The sequence below is a fragment of the Marmota flaviventris genome, chromosome 14 (genome assembly GCF_047511675.1).
Source record: "Marmota flaviventris isolate mMarFla1 chromosome 14, mMarFla1.hap1, whole genome shotgun sequence".
Classification (NCBI taxonomy): Eukaryota; Metazoa; Chordata; class Mammalia; order Rodentia; family Sciuridae; genus Marmota; species Marmota flaviventris.
The window spans coordinates 20,735,121-20,751,880 of NC_092511.1; the positions used below are offsets into that span (position 1 = coordinate 20,735,121).

General features: G+C 49.3%; 3 protein-coding genes across 11 annotated transcripts; 1 reads left to right on the forward strand and 2 right to left on the reverse strand.

Annotated features, from left to right (window-relative positions):
- Positions 1–2,399: 2,399 nt before the first annotated feature.
- Eif2b4 (eukaryotic translation initiation factor 2B subunit delta) lies at positions 2,400–6,975 on the reverse strand. 4 transcript variants are annotated; one of them, XM_027933390.3, is made up of 13 exons: positions 6,893–6,975; positions 6,473–6,516; positions 6,024–6,159; positions 5,628–5,834; positions 5,282–5,364; positions 5,011–5,102; positions 4,677–4,791; positions 4,413–4,489; positions 4,127–4,229; positions 3,753–3,880; positions 3,455–3,632; positions 2,757–2,937; positions 2,400–2,646 (listed from the first exon to the last, which is right to left on the reverse strand). In XM_027933390.3, exons 1-13 carry the CDS (start codon positions 6,921–6,923, stop codon positions 2,447–2,449), a joined length of 1,575 nt encoding a protein of 524 aa, XP_027789191.1. In that variant the 5' UTR covers positions 6,924–6,975; the 3' UTR covers positions 2,400–2,446. The 4 variants fall into 4 exon arrangements, with proteins under 4 accessions (XP_027789191.1, XP_027789190.1, XP_027789192.1 ...); XM_027933389.2 differs by having other exon boundaries at positions 5,628–5,837; positions 6,893–6,973; XM_027933391.2 differs by lacking the exon at positions 6,893–6,975 and adding an exon at positions 6,720–6,782 and having other exon boundaries at positions 5,628–5,837.
- Positions 6,976–7,100: 125 nt separating this feature from the next.
- On the forward strand, positions 7,101–12,787 carry Snx17 (sorting nexin 17). Of its 3 annotated transcripts, XM_027933392.2 has the most exons (15): positions 7,103–7,411; positions 7,842–7,916; positions 8,846–8,963; positions 9,471–9,535; positions 9,818–9,928; positions 10,035–10,125; positions 10,284–10,371; positions 10,617–10,686; positions 10,989–11,081; positions 11,173–11,376; positions 11,490–11,615; positions 11,757–11,834; positions 12,003–12,077; positions 12,166–12,207; positions 12,293–12,787. In XM_027933392.2, exons 1-15 carry the CDS (start codon positions 7,349–7,351, stop codon positions 12,404–12,406), a joined length of 1,413 nt encoding a protein of 470 aa, XP_027789193.1. In that variant the 5' UTR covers positions 7,103–7,348; the 3' UTR covers positions 12,407–12,787. The 3 variants fall into 3 exon arrangements, with proteins under 3 accessions (XP_027789195.1, XP_027789193.1, XP_027789194.1); XM_027933394.2 differs by lacking the exon at positions 11,757–11,834 and having other exon boundaries at positions 7,101–7,411; XM_027933393.2 differs by lacking the exon at positions 7,842–7,916.
- A 105-nt stretch (positions 12,788–12,892) lies between these two features.
- Positions 12,893–16,596, reverse strand: Znf513 (zinc finger protein 513). 4 transcript variants are annotated; one of them, XM_027933382.3, is made up of 4 exons: positions 16,378–16,596; positions 15,681–15,839; positions 14,148–14,735; positions 12,893–14,058 (listed from the first exon to the last, which is right to left on the reverse strand). In XM_027933382.3, the coding sequence occupies exons 1-4, from the start codon at positions 16,577–16,579 to the stop codon at positions 13,232–13,234; spliced, it is 1,776 nt and encodes a 591-aa protein (XP_027789183.2). In that variant the 5' UTR covers positions 16,580–16,596; the 3' UTR covers positions 12,893–13,231. The 4 variants fall into 4 exon arrangements, with proteins under 4 accessions (XP_027789183.2, XP_027789185.1, XP_027789184.1 ...); XM_027933384.2 differs by having other exon boundaries at positions 16,386–16,406; XM_027933383.2 differs by lacking the exon at positions 16,378–16,596 and adding an exon at positions 16,088–16,203.
- Positions 16,597–16,760: the final 164 nt, after the last annotated feature.

Genomic DNA, 16,760 nt, shown 5'->3' on the forward strand with positions numbered 1-16,760 from the left:
GGCAAGTGCTCTACCACTAAGCCACGACTCCAGCCTGGCCTTATTTATTTTTTTGTGCTCTGCTGGCCCTCAAACCCAGTATCTCATGCTATGCAAGAGCTGTGCCACTGAGCTACACCCCCAACCCTGAAAAACAATCTTTTTTTTTGTTTTCTATTTTTTTTTTTTTTTTGTTGTTAGTTGTGTATGGACTTATTTTTTTTTTTAAGTTGTTTTTAGATGGTGTTAGCATTGAACCCAGTGCTTCACACATGCTAGGCAAGCACTCTATCACTGAGGTACAACTCCAGCCCCTGAAAAACAATCTTAACTAATATATTTATTTCTCTAATCTCTACTAGTATCTTTCTAAAGCATAAAACTGACTCTGCTTAATTTTGATGACTGATTTCACACTTGAAAAGAAAAAAGAAAGAAAACGGGAAGCCCCCCCCCCCAAAAAAAAAAATCAAGACATGCTCATTGTAAACCATTGGCAGTAACTAGTGACCAATTCCTGAAAATTGGCAAATAAAAGGAAAAACTTAAGTATTTATCCTGCCTTTCCAGTATGAACTGTAGTTCAGAATAACTAACTGATGAGAGGTAGTTCTTTATAGATTATCATCCAGTAAACAAGCAAAGAATGATAGAATAATCACCATTTTGCATCTCCCAAAGAAATTATTCAGGCAACAATCATCAGTGGATGAAACCACTAAATGAAAGGTTTGGGGAAAGCTTTAAAATGCCTGGACCCAATCATCACTGAACATGAAACAACCATTGTTTGCTTCCTGATGAGATACAATATAAAGCATACAGAACCACTTATTACTATCCTTACCCAAAAAGTTGAAATAGAAACAGAGCAGAGAATAAATTAATACTACATGAAAGCAAATAAATACAGAATGCGGAACATTTTATAATGATAACTGACTGGGTTTCTATAAGTCAATACCATGAGAAAAGCAGGACTTTTTTTTTTTTTTTTTTAATGCTACAGATTGAACCCAGGGCGCTATATGTGCTAAGCATGCTCTCTACCACTGAGCTACAACCCAGTCTTTTTGTTGTTGTTGTTCGTACCTTTTATTTTTATGTCATGCTGAGGATCAAACCCAGTGCCTCAAATGTGCTAGGCAAGAGTTCTACCACTGATTGAACCCAGGACCTCATGCAAGCTAGGCAAGTCTTCTAGCATGGATCTGTATCCCCAACCCTTTTTATTTTATTCTGAGATAGTCTTAAAGTTACCCAGGCTGGTCCTGAACTTGTGATCTTCCTACCTCAGCCTCCCAAGTCTTTGGGATTACTGGCATGAAATTGCACCTGACTCGGTCTCCTTTTGTGATGCTTGAAAATTTTTAATAAAACATGCACACAAATGGATAACTTTCCATTTTGAAGCTAAGCAGTGATTCAACTCACAGTCTAGCCTCAATTATGGAGCTCTGTCATGCTTAAGCCTGTTCTAACCTCCTTATACACTACTTGACTCTTAAATTGGCAACTTGTTATAAGGCCAGTTTTTGTGTTCAAGCAATCTCCTCCATTAATTTGCCTTCTGATTGTTTTCCAAATGGGAAATGACTTAACCTTTCAAGGATTGGGTTGAATGTTACTTGTCAAGTCTTCACCAACTTTGCTAGACCAAATAGCATCATATTTTGCTGTTTCCAAGGAATTTTGTTCATACTACTAGTAGAATTTATCTCACACTGTAGATATGATTTGATTATCTTCCTACCATCATAAAAGTTAAGTCTTTGGATTTAGACTGCCTATGATCACATCCTGGTTTAGCTGTTTGCTAGCTATACTACCCTGGACAAGTAACTTTCTATGCCTTAGCTGTGTTGCCTCCTATTTTCTCAACTATAAAATATCATTTATTTCTTGGCAATGTATTGATTTTTCTGAGTAGGTGATAAAGGACTCAGAACAATTTCTGATACACATTGAGTACTTAACAAATACTAACTTACGGGCTGGGGATGTGGCTCAAGCGGTAGCGCGCTCACCTGGCATGCGTGTGGCCCGGGTTCGATCCTCAGCACCACATACAAACAAAGATGTTGTGTCCGCCGAAATCTAAAGAATAAATATTAAAAAAAAAAAAAAATTCTCTCTCTCCCCCTCTCTCTAAAAAGAAAAAACAAATACTAACTTATTACTAAAGTTAGGACTCTTATTTGTCCATGTGTTTCTCTCCATACCTAGTTCAGTGTCTGACATGAGATGCTCAATATTAATGACTACAGATCATAAGGTTTTGATCTCCATAAGGACCCTCACCTTCGCCTCAAATCACTGGCAGTCACCTGAGAGGGTCTCTACAAAGGCCTAAAGTTATCAGCAGGCACAGATTCTTATCTTAAGTGTGGAAACACTAAAAGAAATACAAAGGAGCAGAGTTGTTGAATGTAGGGCATATACTATTTATTGAGCCAGTGTTTCCCCCTCATTGGTCACTGCTCTTGACTCGTAGGACAACAGGAACAGAACTGCAAGGGATCATGCCCAGCTCTGTGATCACCAGATCCACAAGCTCTGGGGGAGTCACATCATAGACCAAATTCAGCAGCCGTAGAGATGGGTGGTTTTGCCAGTTAGCCAGGGCCACATGTTCTCCCCGCTCACACTGCAGATCATCAGGGTCATCTGCAATGGGAAGTACACTCATTTTATCCATTTAGGAAAGAAGTTGTGGTTTAGTTTCCCCTTTACCTCTTTTCTTGGGTGCTTGGAAGCTTCTCTTATGCCCTGCTTACCTAGCTCATTAGAGACGAAGGCATCAGTTTGCACACGCTCACAGAACTTGTATGTTTCACAGCAGACCAGCACTGGGACGTTATGGGCTCGAGCCACCAAGGCCAGCTGTGCTGTCCCCACCCGTGACATCACAGATCCGTTGGCCAGGAGTGCATGAGCTCCCAATAGCACCTTAGAAACCTGTTTGTTTTCAACAGTAAGGAAAGGGAAGAGAAAAAATGCCATGTTATATCAATGCAAAAAGTTCCCCCATTTCTGCCCAGGACAGTAACAAATCTTAATGCTTGCTGTTTTTGGAAAACACCTAACTATTGATCCACCAAGCCTCCTACAGGAAATCTAAACCTTAAGGTTAGTTTTGTTCTGTTGGTAGCTGCCAGTTTAATATAATGTTCTTGTAATAGCTATATTATATTAGAGCATACTACATTATACTAGAGCATCTAGTAAGTATAAACAGGTTTATATTATTTTTTTGGACATAAAACCTTTATTTTATTTATTTATTTTTATGTGGTACTGAGGATAAAACTCAGTGCCTCATACATGCTAGGCACTCTACCACTGAACTACAACCCCAGACCTGGGCTGTGCTATTCTAATGTTTTTAAATAACTAAGTCTAAAGAAGGTGGGATTATGTCTATTTACTACACCATTTTACCTCCGACCTTGGAGTCCCTTTCCTCTACCCTCACCTCTGGGAGCACATAGGAGGCAGCAGGAATCAGCAGGTAGGAGGCAGGGACCCCAGCACGGACCAGAGAACGTAGCATGTGCCTTCCCTCTAACCGGGGCCGACTGTCCACCACTACCACCCGAAACCGCCGGCCATTGGACCAAGCCTCCTGAAGAATTCCTGATACCAGAGATGAGCTAGAAGGGATGCAGAAGAGACTCAGTTATAAAAAGTCACTAGTTTTCAAAGGCAAGAGGATAATCCTATCTTCCCACCATTCCACTCCCCGGTTTCTTAGTCATGGAATTGGATCATACCATCCATATACCAGAATCACATCTCCATTATTGATTTTCTTGTAGGCAAAGCGTGAAATTGCCTGAGCTGCAAGCACAATCTTCTCTTGCACATACCGATCAATGGCTGCTCCAAGTTCTGACTTGGCCTAAGTGGAGTATGATGTTTAGAGAACAGGAAATGGATACATTTCTTCCTCTAATTGTCATCTGGATGCTTGAATTTATGTATAATAATGGGCCTGAAGGGAGCCCACAGGTAGCACAAGTAAGAGATCCACCACCTCCTTAAGCCTTGCTTAGAGGTGGCCTGTGCTGGCCTTCCTGAGTGTTCCAAACATGCTTCTAAATCATAACTACAGGTGCATGCCTCTCCCATTCCTCCTGTTCATCACCTCTTCTTCCCGCTTGGAGCTGCTCACACTGGTGATTTCCTTGTTGAGGAACTTAATAGCATTGTACATGCTCGCAGACAGGGGGCGGCACTGAGTCAGGAAGCTGAAACAATAACACCTCAGTTTGTGCAACTCGTTAAAACTTAAAAAGCTGTCACTTTTTTTTTTTGGAAGATTCTTAGAAAATAAAACAGAACAGAAAGTGAAACAGAGTAGAAAAGCAAGAGAAAGAGGACCTGCAAAGGCCTGGATGAAATGGGAGTGGACTTGTAGTGGTTATCCTTACCTGATATAGGGTTTTAGTTTATTCACAAGATCCCTTGAGAGCTCTTCATTGGGAGGTGTTGTGTAATCCTGAATCACCTATAGAGTATACAAACTGATCAGCATAGTGTTCCTCAATAAAGATCTCTGAAAGGGACGTCAGGGTAAGCTTCACTGAGGAAAATGTTCTGAGGGTGGGAGTCATTCCCTTTTCATCTAAGAGATTACCTTGGGTGAGAGAAGCTGGGGTAGTTTGGGGGGTTATAAGAGAACAGGATGGGCATACCTGCTGTAAGGCACGAAGCAGGGCAATACACCGGGCATTGGAGCCACTGACCAGGCCCTGGGAGTACTGCAGGCCGAGTCGCACCATGGCTGGGTGGATCACAGAGGATGGGATGCTGATGGGATGGCGGTGTCACATACTTTGCAAGGGAACTTGAGCACCTATTGCCCCCTTGCCCCTGATGAAAAGGAACTTTCTTCGCTAGTAGACTCCCCCATTTCCTCTAGAGTTTTGTCTTGAGTTCATATTTCCAAATATCCCATCTCAAACTTCCAGTCTTTTAATGACTGAGTTACTAAACCTCAGATTTAAATGTTATGACACAGGATCCTACCTCATATACTGGGTCAGGAAGTTTTGTCTGCTGTACTGGGGTAGGTGGGAGAAGAGACTGACTTTGGATCCATAATCCTTTCGTGTAGGAACCTTGACAAAATAGGAATAGGACCAATGGCCCAGAGTTTAAAACAATGCGATGAAGCTGGGAAGCAAGTGAACAATGACACTACTTTGATCAAAGTACCCATCCCTTCTCCAGGGTCTCACTTTGCCCGGAACAATTTTCCTCCCTCAGCCCTATCTACACATACCAACCTACTTCTTACCTGTTGCCGCTCTGTTTTTTTAACAAGCCTTCTCAGAAGTGTGGAGTCCTCAACCTGAGTGTGCTCTGGGAGACGCTTTACTCCTAAAAAATAATGGCTGTTTTCAAGATATAATAGGCCTCGAAATGGGTAATTTACTCTTAGGGCATAAGGCACATCAAGAAAAATAGGATGTAGGGGCACGGAAAATAAAGTAGAAGAAGAAATAGGGAAAGGATGGGATTGATGGAAGAATTTTGAACTTTGGGTTCCAAGGTGAGAATGGGAGGAGAAAAGTGTTTTACAAGGGGAAGCCTTAGCTAGCACAGAATTAGGAGCAAGAGATTTTGAAATGAGGGAAAAATACCTGAGGGGATTTCTCCAGCTGTGCTGGGACAGGTCTGAGGAGGTGGCCCTCCTTGTTCCCCTTTTCTTGCCTGTTTCAGGGCCCGCTCAGCCTCCTGTTTAGCTCGCCGCTCAGCACGAAGTTCAGCCTTACTCCGACCAGCTGGAACTTTCTCCCCGGGAGTGCCCCCCAACTGAATGCCAGTTCCTGGCAGTTCTCTGGTTGTGCCTACTAAAGGTAGAAGGAAGAAGTGCCCAAGCCCCAGACAGGTGATATTTATATCCTAACCAAAACTTCTCTTTTAATTTATCTGAACCTTTTCACTTTGCATTTGCTCAAATCAATTTTGTGTCCTATCACATCACCACCTCCCTCTAACCAGTTTCATACCCCAGCCCATTAAAAAAGACCTCGTACCTTGACACTGTGCTGTAGATACAGCACAGCCAGTTTCTGGTTCTGCCCCCTTGTCCTCCTTCCGTCTCTTCTTCTGCTGTTTCTTTTCCTTCCGAAGCTGCAGCTTCTCTTCTTGGGTCATCTCCCTCCCTGCTGCCTAAGACACAGACATGGGACATTGCTCTTCACCCAACAGTTCCAATGATGAACCAACACTCTTGGATATTTAGAAGATTCCCACAAGGTTAGGTACCTAAACCTCTCTCACTTCCACAAGCTAACTTTTACAAGCTTACATCCCATTCAGGGATGGAGGTTTCTCCTCAACTATCAGACTGAAATACCATTAGGCTCTGTAAAAATTTCGCTGTTTTAACTGAGAAACTGAACGGGATGGGAGATAGGGCAGAACGAAGCAGACAGTCCTGCGTAGCATTTGACAGGCAGCTTGGAAGGGCACCCTCACTTACCCCAGGTCTAGGCGAAAGTTCCGCCTTCATTCCGGATCCCGAGTCTGAATTAGAAAACAGGTCACAAAGTGAGCCAGAGAGGCTCCGAGAGGGTTTGGAGGGACTCGCACTCGGCGCAGCTGGCTGCTGGGTTGGCATGACCACGGCTCCGCCGCCAGGCGCGAGGCAATCCAGGGATCCGCGTGGGGACGCACTGCGCGGCAGGATCAAAGGACAGACGGGGTGGGAGGAAGGAGGAGTCACCCACCCTTCTCACGGGAACCAGCCGGGACGCAGCGTGGGGCTGCACCCGAGACTAAGCCAGAGGCCGGCGCGGCACCGGAACGGAACGGCAGGGCCCAAAGGAGCTCAGGGCCCAGCACTAGCCGTCCGGAGCTCGTCGGCTTGCGTACCAGTTGGTGCGCCCGGCCCTTCGCTCACCCTCGAGAACTGCCACAGCCACCGCAGCCATCGCGGACCGTCCTAGGCTCCGCCCACCGCAGTCACCCGGCTTGCTTCGCCTAGCTTCGCCTACACTGGGACTACAGCGCCACCTGGGCTGGAGGTTCCACCACCGACACCCACTACGCACGCCGCAGACGAACTACAATTTCCGGAGGTGCATCGGGTCCCGCCCCGGACTACGGGTCGTGATGAGGGCCGTCTCAATTCTGGGCTCCCGGTCCTGACAGCCTCCTCCTGCCTATAGACTACAGTTCCCAGAATGCTGGGGTCTCTACGCCCAGAGCCGACGTCCTACCGTCTTACCACCAAGGATCCCAGGCCCCCCAAAATGGCGAGTGAAGCCGCGGGGACGTACTGACCAGCGGAGGCGAGCGTGGAGAGCCGCTGAGGCCCTCACAGTCCGGACCCCGGAGGGGCCCTGCCATAGGGAACATGCACTTTTCCATTCCTGAAACCGAGTCCCGCAGCGGGGACAGCGGCGGCTCCGCCTACGTGGTGAGGAGCAGCCAGAGCTGGGCCGGGGCGGGGATAACGGGCCGGAGCTCTGGGAGCGGCCTCCAAGGCCTGGCAGCCACTCTTCGGGCCAGATCCACGGTCGCTACCACACTGGGAGCGTTTGTCGTGTCTCAAATTCTTGTAGAAGTCGCCCCAGCTCCAATAGGTCCTTTGTTCGACCAGTCGCCTCCCCTTGTTAGGTTGTGGCTGCTCTGGTGGGCGTCTCAGGCCTGTGGGGAGGGAGACTGTAACACAAGTGCCCCAGTTTCCCCAGGCCCTTCTGCTTTCCCTGGGGAAAACAAACTAGCTAATCTTCAGGGGATCTCCGTGCGTTACTCTGAATGAGCTGTGCCGGACAACTTCCGGCTAGGGTTCTCAGATGTTGCCAGGACTGCCACCCTAAAATGCCTGCCTACTTTTGCGTCCTCAGGCCTATAACATTCACGTGAACGGAGTCCTGCACTGTCGGGTGCGCTACAGCCAGCTCCTGGGGTTGCACGAGCAGGTGGGACTAGCACTCCTGCCTGAAGGCAGCTTCCAGCTCTTGCCTGCACATGGACATCAATATCTCCATTTTTTGCTTCATCCGGTTCCTCTTTAATCACTGCCAAAGGGAGGGTGAAGTGCTTTATCTTTTCGTCTGACATTTTCTGGGAACTCCCCAAGGAACTTCATGTTTGCCACAATAACTGCTCCTCCCTATACTTATCATCCTGCTTCCTGCTTTTCTGTACCTTCTTTACTGTTCTTTTAGCCTTTGCCTCTGCATGAAAAAACAGAACTCTCCCTATCTACCAAAGCACATTCCTTCTGTCATCTGAGCTGCAATTTTAAATTCTTTTTCCTGCTTATACAAACCATTCACTGATTTCCTTGTGTGTTCCTTGGCTCATTTCAATGTGTATAGCTGTTCCAATTATTCTTATATGTGTGCTACGATGTATTTCTGCCTTCCTTACCAGATGGTGAACTCTGTATGTAACTCAGTAGAGTGGCCTGGTTCTACTGATAATTAATTGCACAACCCCAAGCAAGTTACCTAATTTCTTTGAACCTCAGTTTCTACAACTGAAACATGAATTTCTTGATCCATAAAGTGTCTTTAAGTTCTATGCTACTTTATGAACTTACTTAGTTATGGCATAACTATTTGTGCACATAAATGTCCCTGAAAAGCCCTCTGCTTCCTGTGAAGGTTCAATAAAATCTTGCTAGATAATAGAGGGGTTCCCTTTAGGACCTTTTTCCACACAAACCCTCCCCACCGTATGAAGAGATTGACTTATACACACTAAGATAGAAAAGAACTTGAGATGCTAATTCTGCCAAAGGAATTATTTCCCAGTTGACCAGAGTAGATATGGTGCACTCTGTCTCAACAGCTTCCTTCATTTTCTGTGTTTACAAAAGGGTTGTATCTCTTTCTCTATATAGCTTCGGAAGGAGTATGGGGCCAATGTGCTTCCTGCATTCCCCCCAAAGAAGCTTTTCTCTCTGACACCTGCAGAGGTAGAACAGAGGAGAGAGCAGTTAGAGAAGTACATGCAAGCTGGTGAGTGATTGGTGGAACTTTAGATTATTTTGAGATTATAGGGAGAAACTAAAAACAGCTGGCTCTGTAAAAGTCCTACATTAATTTCTACATGTGAGAAGCCTCTTGTCTGATATGTTATTTAATGTTAAGAGCAAAGTAAGGGGATTTTTAAGTGTATACTAGCAAAGCAATTTGGGCACTAACACCTATGAGAAATACAAGTATTACACTAAATAGTCTTAAGGCAGTTTAGTTTGGTGGGGAGAAATTAATTTCTATCTGATGTGCTTTAGATTAACATCATTGTTATTTCCCTAGTTCTATAGACTGGACTCAACTAGATGGCAGCCAAGGGTGGGGCAGGTGAAGAATTTATGCAAACATTGAGTGAGGTGAGGCCAGCTGGGGGATGTGGCAGGCCACCATCAGCCCAGGAAATGGGGTCGGGGGGGACCTACTAAGAAGAGGATTGGGGGAAGCCAATGAATCCTAAAATACTAGAACATCATTCTCTTGTTCCCACAGTTCGACAAGACCCACTGCTTGGGAGCAGTGAGACCTTTAATAGTTTCCTGCGTCGTGCACAACAGGTAAGGTTTTAAGTGAGACCTAGATTTAAGGGAAAGATTTGCTGGAGGGCCATGTCATTTTAATGGTATGGTTCAGAGGAGTCATTCTGGAACTTTGATAATGGAATGGAGTGTCTGCTGTACCACTGAAGTCAAAGTCAAGGAAAGCTCAACCTTTGTTTAAGCAGCTGAGAATGAAACACAAAAGGGGACTAGAAATAGAGAGTTGCAGATGGAACAGAGCTGGTCTGGGGACAGGTGTTAATAAGGCAGAGCTTCCCAACCTCATGTATGCTCACACAGGAGACACAGCAGGTCCCCACAGAGGAGGTCTCCTTGGAAGTGCTGCTCAGCAATGGGCAGAAAGTTCTGGTCAACGTGCTAACTTCAGATCAGACCGAGGATGTTTTGGAGGTAAGGTGCTTTTTCAGCACTGCCCCTGCACCCTCTGCACCCCAGGTCCTGGGCTTGGGGAAGACTGGGACCAGCCAATAGGATGAGCTGTATTTCCTGTCCCCAGGCTGTAGCTGCAAAGCTGGATCTTCCAGATGACTTGATTGGATACTTTAGTCTCTTCCTTGTTCGAGAAAGAGAGGATGGAGCCTTTTCTTGTGAGTCTTTTTAGACTTTACTACTTCATTGTGCTTCCAGTAGTGAGTTTCTGCCTCCCTGTCACCCCTTAGAATGGAACATTTTCTCATGGTGCTTCTTTCTTGTTTCCTTTTTTTTTTTTTTGAGGTTCATCACATTTTTCCTTTTTAATCCATAGTTGTACGGAAGTTGCAAGAATTTGAGCTGCCTTATGTGTCTGTCACCAGTCTTCGGAGTCAAGAGTATAAGATTGTGCTAAGGAAAAGGTCAGGGCTGGGCCTGAAAGTGGGGACAGTGCTGAGTGTGATTATTGGGCCATATATGGAGACAGAATAATCCAGACAAGGGAGTAGTGCCATGTGTTTATACCAGGCCTCCCAAACTTCCTCTCACTATCTCACCATTAGCCTGAGAGTTCCAGATTGCTCCTGTTTTGCCCCATTTTTCCATTATATCTATTGCCTTACCCCAGCTTAGCCCCATTACCCCTTTCCACCCCTTGGCCTCACAGTTATTGGGACTCTGCCTATGATGACGATGTCATGGAGAACCGAGTTGGCCTGAACCTGCTTTATGCTCAGGTGAGCTTGGAGCTGCATCAGAACCCTTGCCCTGAAAATGATTCTAGTGTCCTACTTGCCTAAGAAAATATTTGTCTTTGTTCTCACTTCTTAGGGATATTCCTAGAATACTGTCAGGGCTCTTGAAGCAATCTCTAATTCTCCCTACTTTTATTATAAGTTGATAGGGTCAAGGTCTCTCTTTAAAGAGGTCACTCAAGTGTGGGGCTAAGGTCAGACTCAACATTTCTAACTCAGGACACTTTCCTGGGGGGTGGGGTCACTGACTGGAGCCCCCACCCCATCCCTTGTTTCAACTGTAGACTGTGTCAGATATTGAGCGTGGGTGGATTCTAGTCACCAAAGAGCAGCATCGGCAGCTCAAATCTCTGCAAGAGAAGGTCTCCAAGAAGGAGGTGAGCTCTTCCTGGCTGTCCCTGCATGGGATTGCATAATCTGAGCCTCCACTCCCCCTTCTAATCCAGGACACATGCTGACATTTTTCAGTTCCTCCGGCTGGCTCAAACCCTGCGGCACTATGGCTACCTGCGCTTCGATGCTTGTGTGGCAGACTTCCCAGAGAAGGATTGTCCAGTGGTGGTGAGTGCAGGCAACAGTGAGCTCAGCCTCCAGCTCCGCCTGCCTGGCCAACAACTTCGCGAAGGCTCCTTCCGGGTCACCCGCATGCGATGCTGGCGGGTCACTTCCTCTGTGAGTAAGGTGGGAGGGAAGGCTTCCCTGGGTCGGGGTACAGCAAGCCTTCAGCTTCAAGGATGGGCTGCAGTGGTTTGGAAGAGGTAGCCTAATTCTCTTTCCTCTCCTAGGTGCCACTGCCTAGTGGAGGTACAAGCAGCCCAGGCCGGGGCCGGGGTGAGGTGCGCCTGGAACTGGCTTTTGAATACCTCATGAGCAAGGACCGGCTACAGTGGGTTACCATCACTAGCCCCCAGGTGTGAGACTACCCTCAGACCTCCTCTGGAGCCCCTTAGATAACCATCTAGGGCTTCCAGGACTCCATATGAGTGGGAGCCCTTGTCTTAGGGTGCTGGGCTCAGGATGAACACCTTAGTCAACAAGCTCTCTGCTCTCAGGCTATTATGATGAGCATCTGCCTCCAATCAATGGTAGATGAACTGATGGTGAAGAAATCTGGGGGCAGTATCAGGAAGGTAAGCAGCAAGCAGGGACCAGGCAGCAGAGTGTGGGGACAGCACTGAGTGTTATGCTCTCCCTACCTTTTGTCCTGAGGTTTCTCTTGAGGGGATATAATTAAGATTCTGACAGAAGTGATCCTGACTTCTGTGACGCTGATCAGCATATTGAATTTTTGTCCCCAGATGCTGCGCCGGCGGGTAGGGGGCACCCTGAGACGCTCAGATAGCCAGCAAGCAGTGAAATCCCCACCACTGCTCGTAAGTATCACCCCGGGTCATTACCCTGGCTTCCAGACTTGCCTTACCTCCCCCAGTGAATCTGATACCTCTGCCTCCTCTTCCCCAGGAGTCACCTGATGCCAGCCGGGAGTCCATGGTCAAACTCTCAGTGAGTTCACAGGGTTGGCGAGGTTGGTGTCTGTAGGAGTCCTTCAGGCTCAAGCCCTCTGACCCTCACCCTGCCTTTGTTACAGAGTAAGCTGAGTGCTGTGAGCTTGCGGGGGATTGGCAGTCCCAGCACAGATGCCAGTGCCAGTGACGTCCACGGCAATTTCGCCTTCGAGGGCATTGGAGATGAGGATCTGTAATCTCCACTGCTTGGATGTCTACCCCAGAGGAATTTACAGAAATGTGCCCTGTGCCCCCAAGCTAGGGGGAGTTTTTTCCTTTTCCTTTCCTATCTCTCCTTTTCCTTCTTGGCCAGGGGCCTCCTAACCCATTTTCCCTCCCTGCCGGGCTGGCTGCACAAAGAACTGCCCTCTTTTTTCAGAGCAGGCCCTCGATGCCAAATTAACATTTAGTATTTTGCACAAAGTCCAAGGGACCATGGCTACCTGCCTTGGGGAGGAGCCAGAGCTCCCCCTGGTCTGCTTCTGGCTTCTTAGGGCCATGGGCAAGGGGATGGGCAGAGGTCTATGTATGGTCTGGCCCAGCTCCTCATCATTAAACTCAAGCCTGACTGCTGCCTACCTCTGGTTCCCTCTCACTGCCCCTGCTGCCCCCATTGCAGCATGGACTACTGTGCAAAGGACAAGGCCAAATGCTTGCCATTGCCAATTCAGCATAGACATGGCTTTGTTAGTGTTTCCTTTATTATAAAGCACTGAAATAAGTTAAATAAACAGGTGGGAGGCTGGGCAGTCCCCAGCCAGTTCTTCCACAGCCCCTGAGAGCAGTGGAGGTGAATACAAGGCCCTTCTCACTGAGCTCATGAAGTGCATCAGTCAAGGCAAGGCCCCCTGGTCCATATGGGCCCCTACCCAGAGAGTTTGGGCTGGTCCATATAGTGCCTAGGTTAGTCTGTGGAGCCCCTGGCCAGCGGGGGAAAAAAGGAGAAGTTGGCTTCTGTTCCATCTGTATAAAACGCAGGAGGAGCAGGGCTAATCCATAGGGGCCCTGGGGAAGGACCTAGTTCAAGGTGAGTCTGTATGGAGAGCCCGGCTACCAGCAGTGCCCAGGGCTGTTGGACCCCGAGTGCTCAAAACAGAGGGTGGGCTGTGAGGTGGTGCCCATCCCTCCGTGGCAGAGAGGCCAGGCCCTCCTGCCCCACCATGGCCATGCACCTTCTGGTGGCGCTTGTAGTTGTCCCAGTGGCCTGTGGTATAGGCGCAGGTGGCACAGCGGAAGGGTTTCTCGCCTGTGTGCCGCAGCATGTGGCGTTTGAGGTTCATGCTCTGGTTGCAGCTGTAGTTGCAAAGGCTACATCGAAAAGGTTTGTCGCCAGAGTGGATACGACCATGACGTTTGAGGTTGGCCAGGTTACCACAGGCATAAGGGCAGAGGGGGCACTTGTAGGGCTTCTCTCCTGTGTGGACACGCTGGTGCCGTTTCAGGTTATCCAGATGAGCAGAGGCATAAGGGCATCGGGCGCAGCGGAAGGGCTTCTCACCACTGTGTGTCTTCATGTGCCGGGCCAGGTGGTTGGGATAGTGAGTGGCAAAGGGGCAGAGGCTACAGGCAAAGCCTTTGTCACTGGGGCCCTGGGGCACCCCACTGGCACCCCCTCCAGCCTCTCCTCGCATGCAGCGCCCACACATGGCAGATCCCAGCCGACTACCCTCACCCTCCTCCAGCTCTTGTCCACAGCCCCGGCAGGTCCAAGGGAACAGCAGCTCTGGCAGTGGTTCTGATCCAGTCCCACACAGGCCCTCCCCTTCACCCTGCAGCTGCCCACAGTCTGGCAGGAAACTGGCACCACCTGGTGGCACATGGAGACTCAAATCTGGAAGGAGCAGAGCGTCTGTGGGAACAATGAAATTTGAGCTATTAATCTAAGTACCACTAGTGCTCCCCACCACATCCTAGGATCTTTAGTCTCTGGCTTTTTACCTTCAGGTCGCCGGGGCACTGCTCCCTCCTGCTCTGTGGGACTGGGAGGCCGGGTTGGTCGTGGAGCACAGCAGCGGAAGCCACAGGTCGGGCAGGGAGGAGTGGGGGGCCCTGCATGGGTACGCTGATGCCGCCTCAGGTTGCCCAGGCTGCTGCAGGCAAAGGGGCAGTGGGGACAGCGGTAGGGCTTCTCGCCAGTGTGGGTGCGGGTATGTCGTGTCAGGTTGACGAGCTGGGCGGAGGCGTAGGGGCAGCGACCACAGCGGAACGGCTTCTCCCCGCTGTGTGTCTGCATGTGCCGCTTCAGGTGGCTCGAGTAGTGGGACACGAAGGCGCAGAGGCGGCATGAGTACAGTAGCCGTGGGGGCAGCGGGGGCCCCCCACCCGGCCCTCCTGCCCCACAACACGGCCCCTCACCTGTCAGCCCCCCACACAGCTGGCAGGCTGGGCCTGGCCTCTCACCCCTGGCCTCCCCTGGACCCCTGGCTGGCTCCTCAACTTCACTCTCAGCACTTAATGCTCGGCCGCCCCCAGACTCGTCGTCGCTCAGCCCGTAGGGAAGCCCAGGCCTGGCCCCCAGAGAGTCTCCTGGCAAGAGATACATAAGAAAAAACATCAGTATGGGGTAGGACCAGTTCCAAACTCCCTTTTCCACCTATGGTCTCATTTGCTTAGCCCCACCTTTCTCTTGGCTTTGATAATCCTTTTAGTTCTCTCCTAGGGATTTAAGGTCTCCCTTATAATGCCTCCAGAAAATTCAAAATGAATTGTCTACCTCTGAGTCTGCACTAACCTAATGTCAATAGAGTTGAATTGAATGGAAAGATCAAGGGCTCACAGTAGATTGCAAACTGAGATGATTAAATAATGTAATTAATCCTTGAATAAAAAAGTAAAAATAGGTCTCAGGCAGGACCTGGGACCTTTTTCTACTCTATTAACTTCAAGTACAGAGTTAATTATAAAATAAAACCAAAAAGAGGCAAAATTTGGAGAAAAGCACAAACAAAGAAAGTAATGTGCATTATACTTAAGGGATAGGTTCTCTTTTACATGTGTTCCTTGAACGATTTTCAAAATATCCTTCATAAGTGAGTGGGTAATGTAATGTTAGGGTAGGGTGAGGCTAAGATCACACAAGGAGGAAGGGTACTTTAAGGGCAGAAGCTAAGAACTCAGTACAAAAGGAGCTTGAGCTGCAGGTGAAACAAAGTTAAGAGCAGACCTAAGTACTAACTAAAATGATTATTAGAGAGAAGGCTTTCCCAAACCTCTTTACAGTACCCACACAAGGAATGGGAGGATATTAAAAGAGTATTTACCACCTTCCTCATACTATCTTTGACCAGTCTCCAGAACTTCTCAGCAAAGGGATGGAAGTAAAGGAAGTAATAGCTCCAAACTAAATCAGCCTTGGGTTGTGGCAGGAAATGGTGTTTTGGTCGCTGACACTAAACCCTACCTAACCTGTCTCCTAAAGGGCTACTGGCCCCAGCGGCTACTAGTCCTTAACCAAGTCCCTAAAAAACCCACCTTCTGAGTCTCTCTCAAAGCCCATGAGCTGGTCGCTGTTGCCGTCACCTTCCTCCTCCTCTTCCTCTTCCTCCTCAAACTCCAGATCCTGGCCTAGTAGCAAATCACTTTCCAACACCAGTGCCCCGGGTCCTTCGTCGAGAGTCTCTTCTGTATCCACTAAAGAAGGGAGGGGGCTTATGGATCTTCTCTCCCAAGTGGTGCCCATCGTCCGCACCCAGGGAACCAGCCCTCGTGGACGGCGCTTCCCGTACTCGTTGACCCTCTTGGGTTCCCTTAGTACCTGAGTGGGAAGCTAGGAGCCCAGATCGCCCGCCCCATCCCTGAGGAGGCCCCCTCCACCCTGACCTGAGCCCACTCCACTGACCCCACCCCCGCTCCTCCCCCCAAAGCCCCTGACCCCTGACCTTTGACCCCCTCGCATTTCACGGGCTGCGGGTGGCTTTGCTTCCTTCGGGGCATCGTGACCGGCTCCAGCCCGACGCGCCTCCGGCCCCACGGCCACCCGGCCCCGCCCCTCCCAGCTCGGCCCCTCTGCCCGCCCCTGCTCTCAGGGCCCTCGGGCCGCCCCCATGCAGAGGCGCAGGCCCTGGGCAGCCCCCGGCCCTGGCCCCGGCGCCCAGCTCAGGCCGCTCCCGCCGCCGCCGCCGCTTCCATTCATGGAGCCCCCTACCCCCCTCCGGAGACCAGCTGGTACCTCCGTACCGGCTTCCGCTTCCGCTGCCGAACAGCCGCACGGGAGGCGTAGTCCGCGGGACGCACAGTGGCAAGGATGGCTTGGCGTGACCGGGAAGTGATTGTGACGCGCCGCGGACCAGCCAATCAGCGGCCGCAGAAACCGGGCCGGCCAGCCGGGCAGGAAACGCCCTGCCTCTTCCCGGGAGAAACTGGGAAGTCATTCCGACTCCAGAAGGCTGTTGGGGCGCGCGACGTCAGACAGGCCTGCCAGGCAGGAGCTGGCTCCGGAGTTAACGCCCGGCCCCTGTTCCCCCTACCCATGCGCGCGACACACAAGCACGCGCGCAAACAGGGAGGAGCTCGCTAGATGCTCCGGGTGCGGCCGTGTCTCAGGCCATGGCA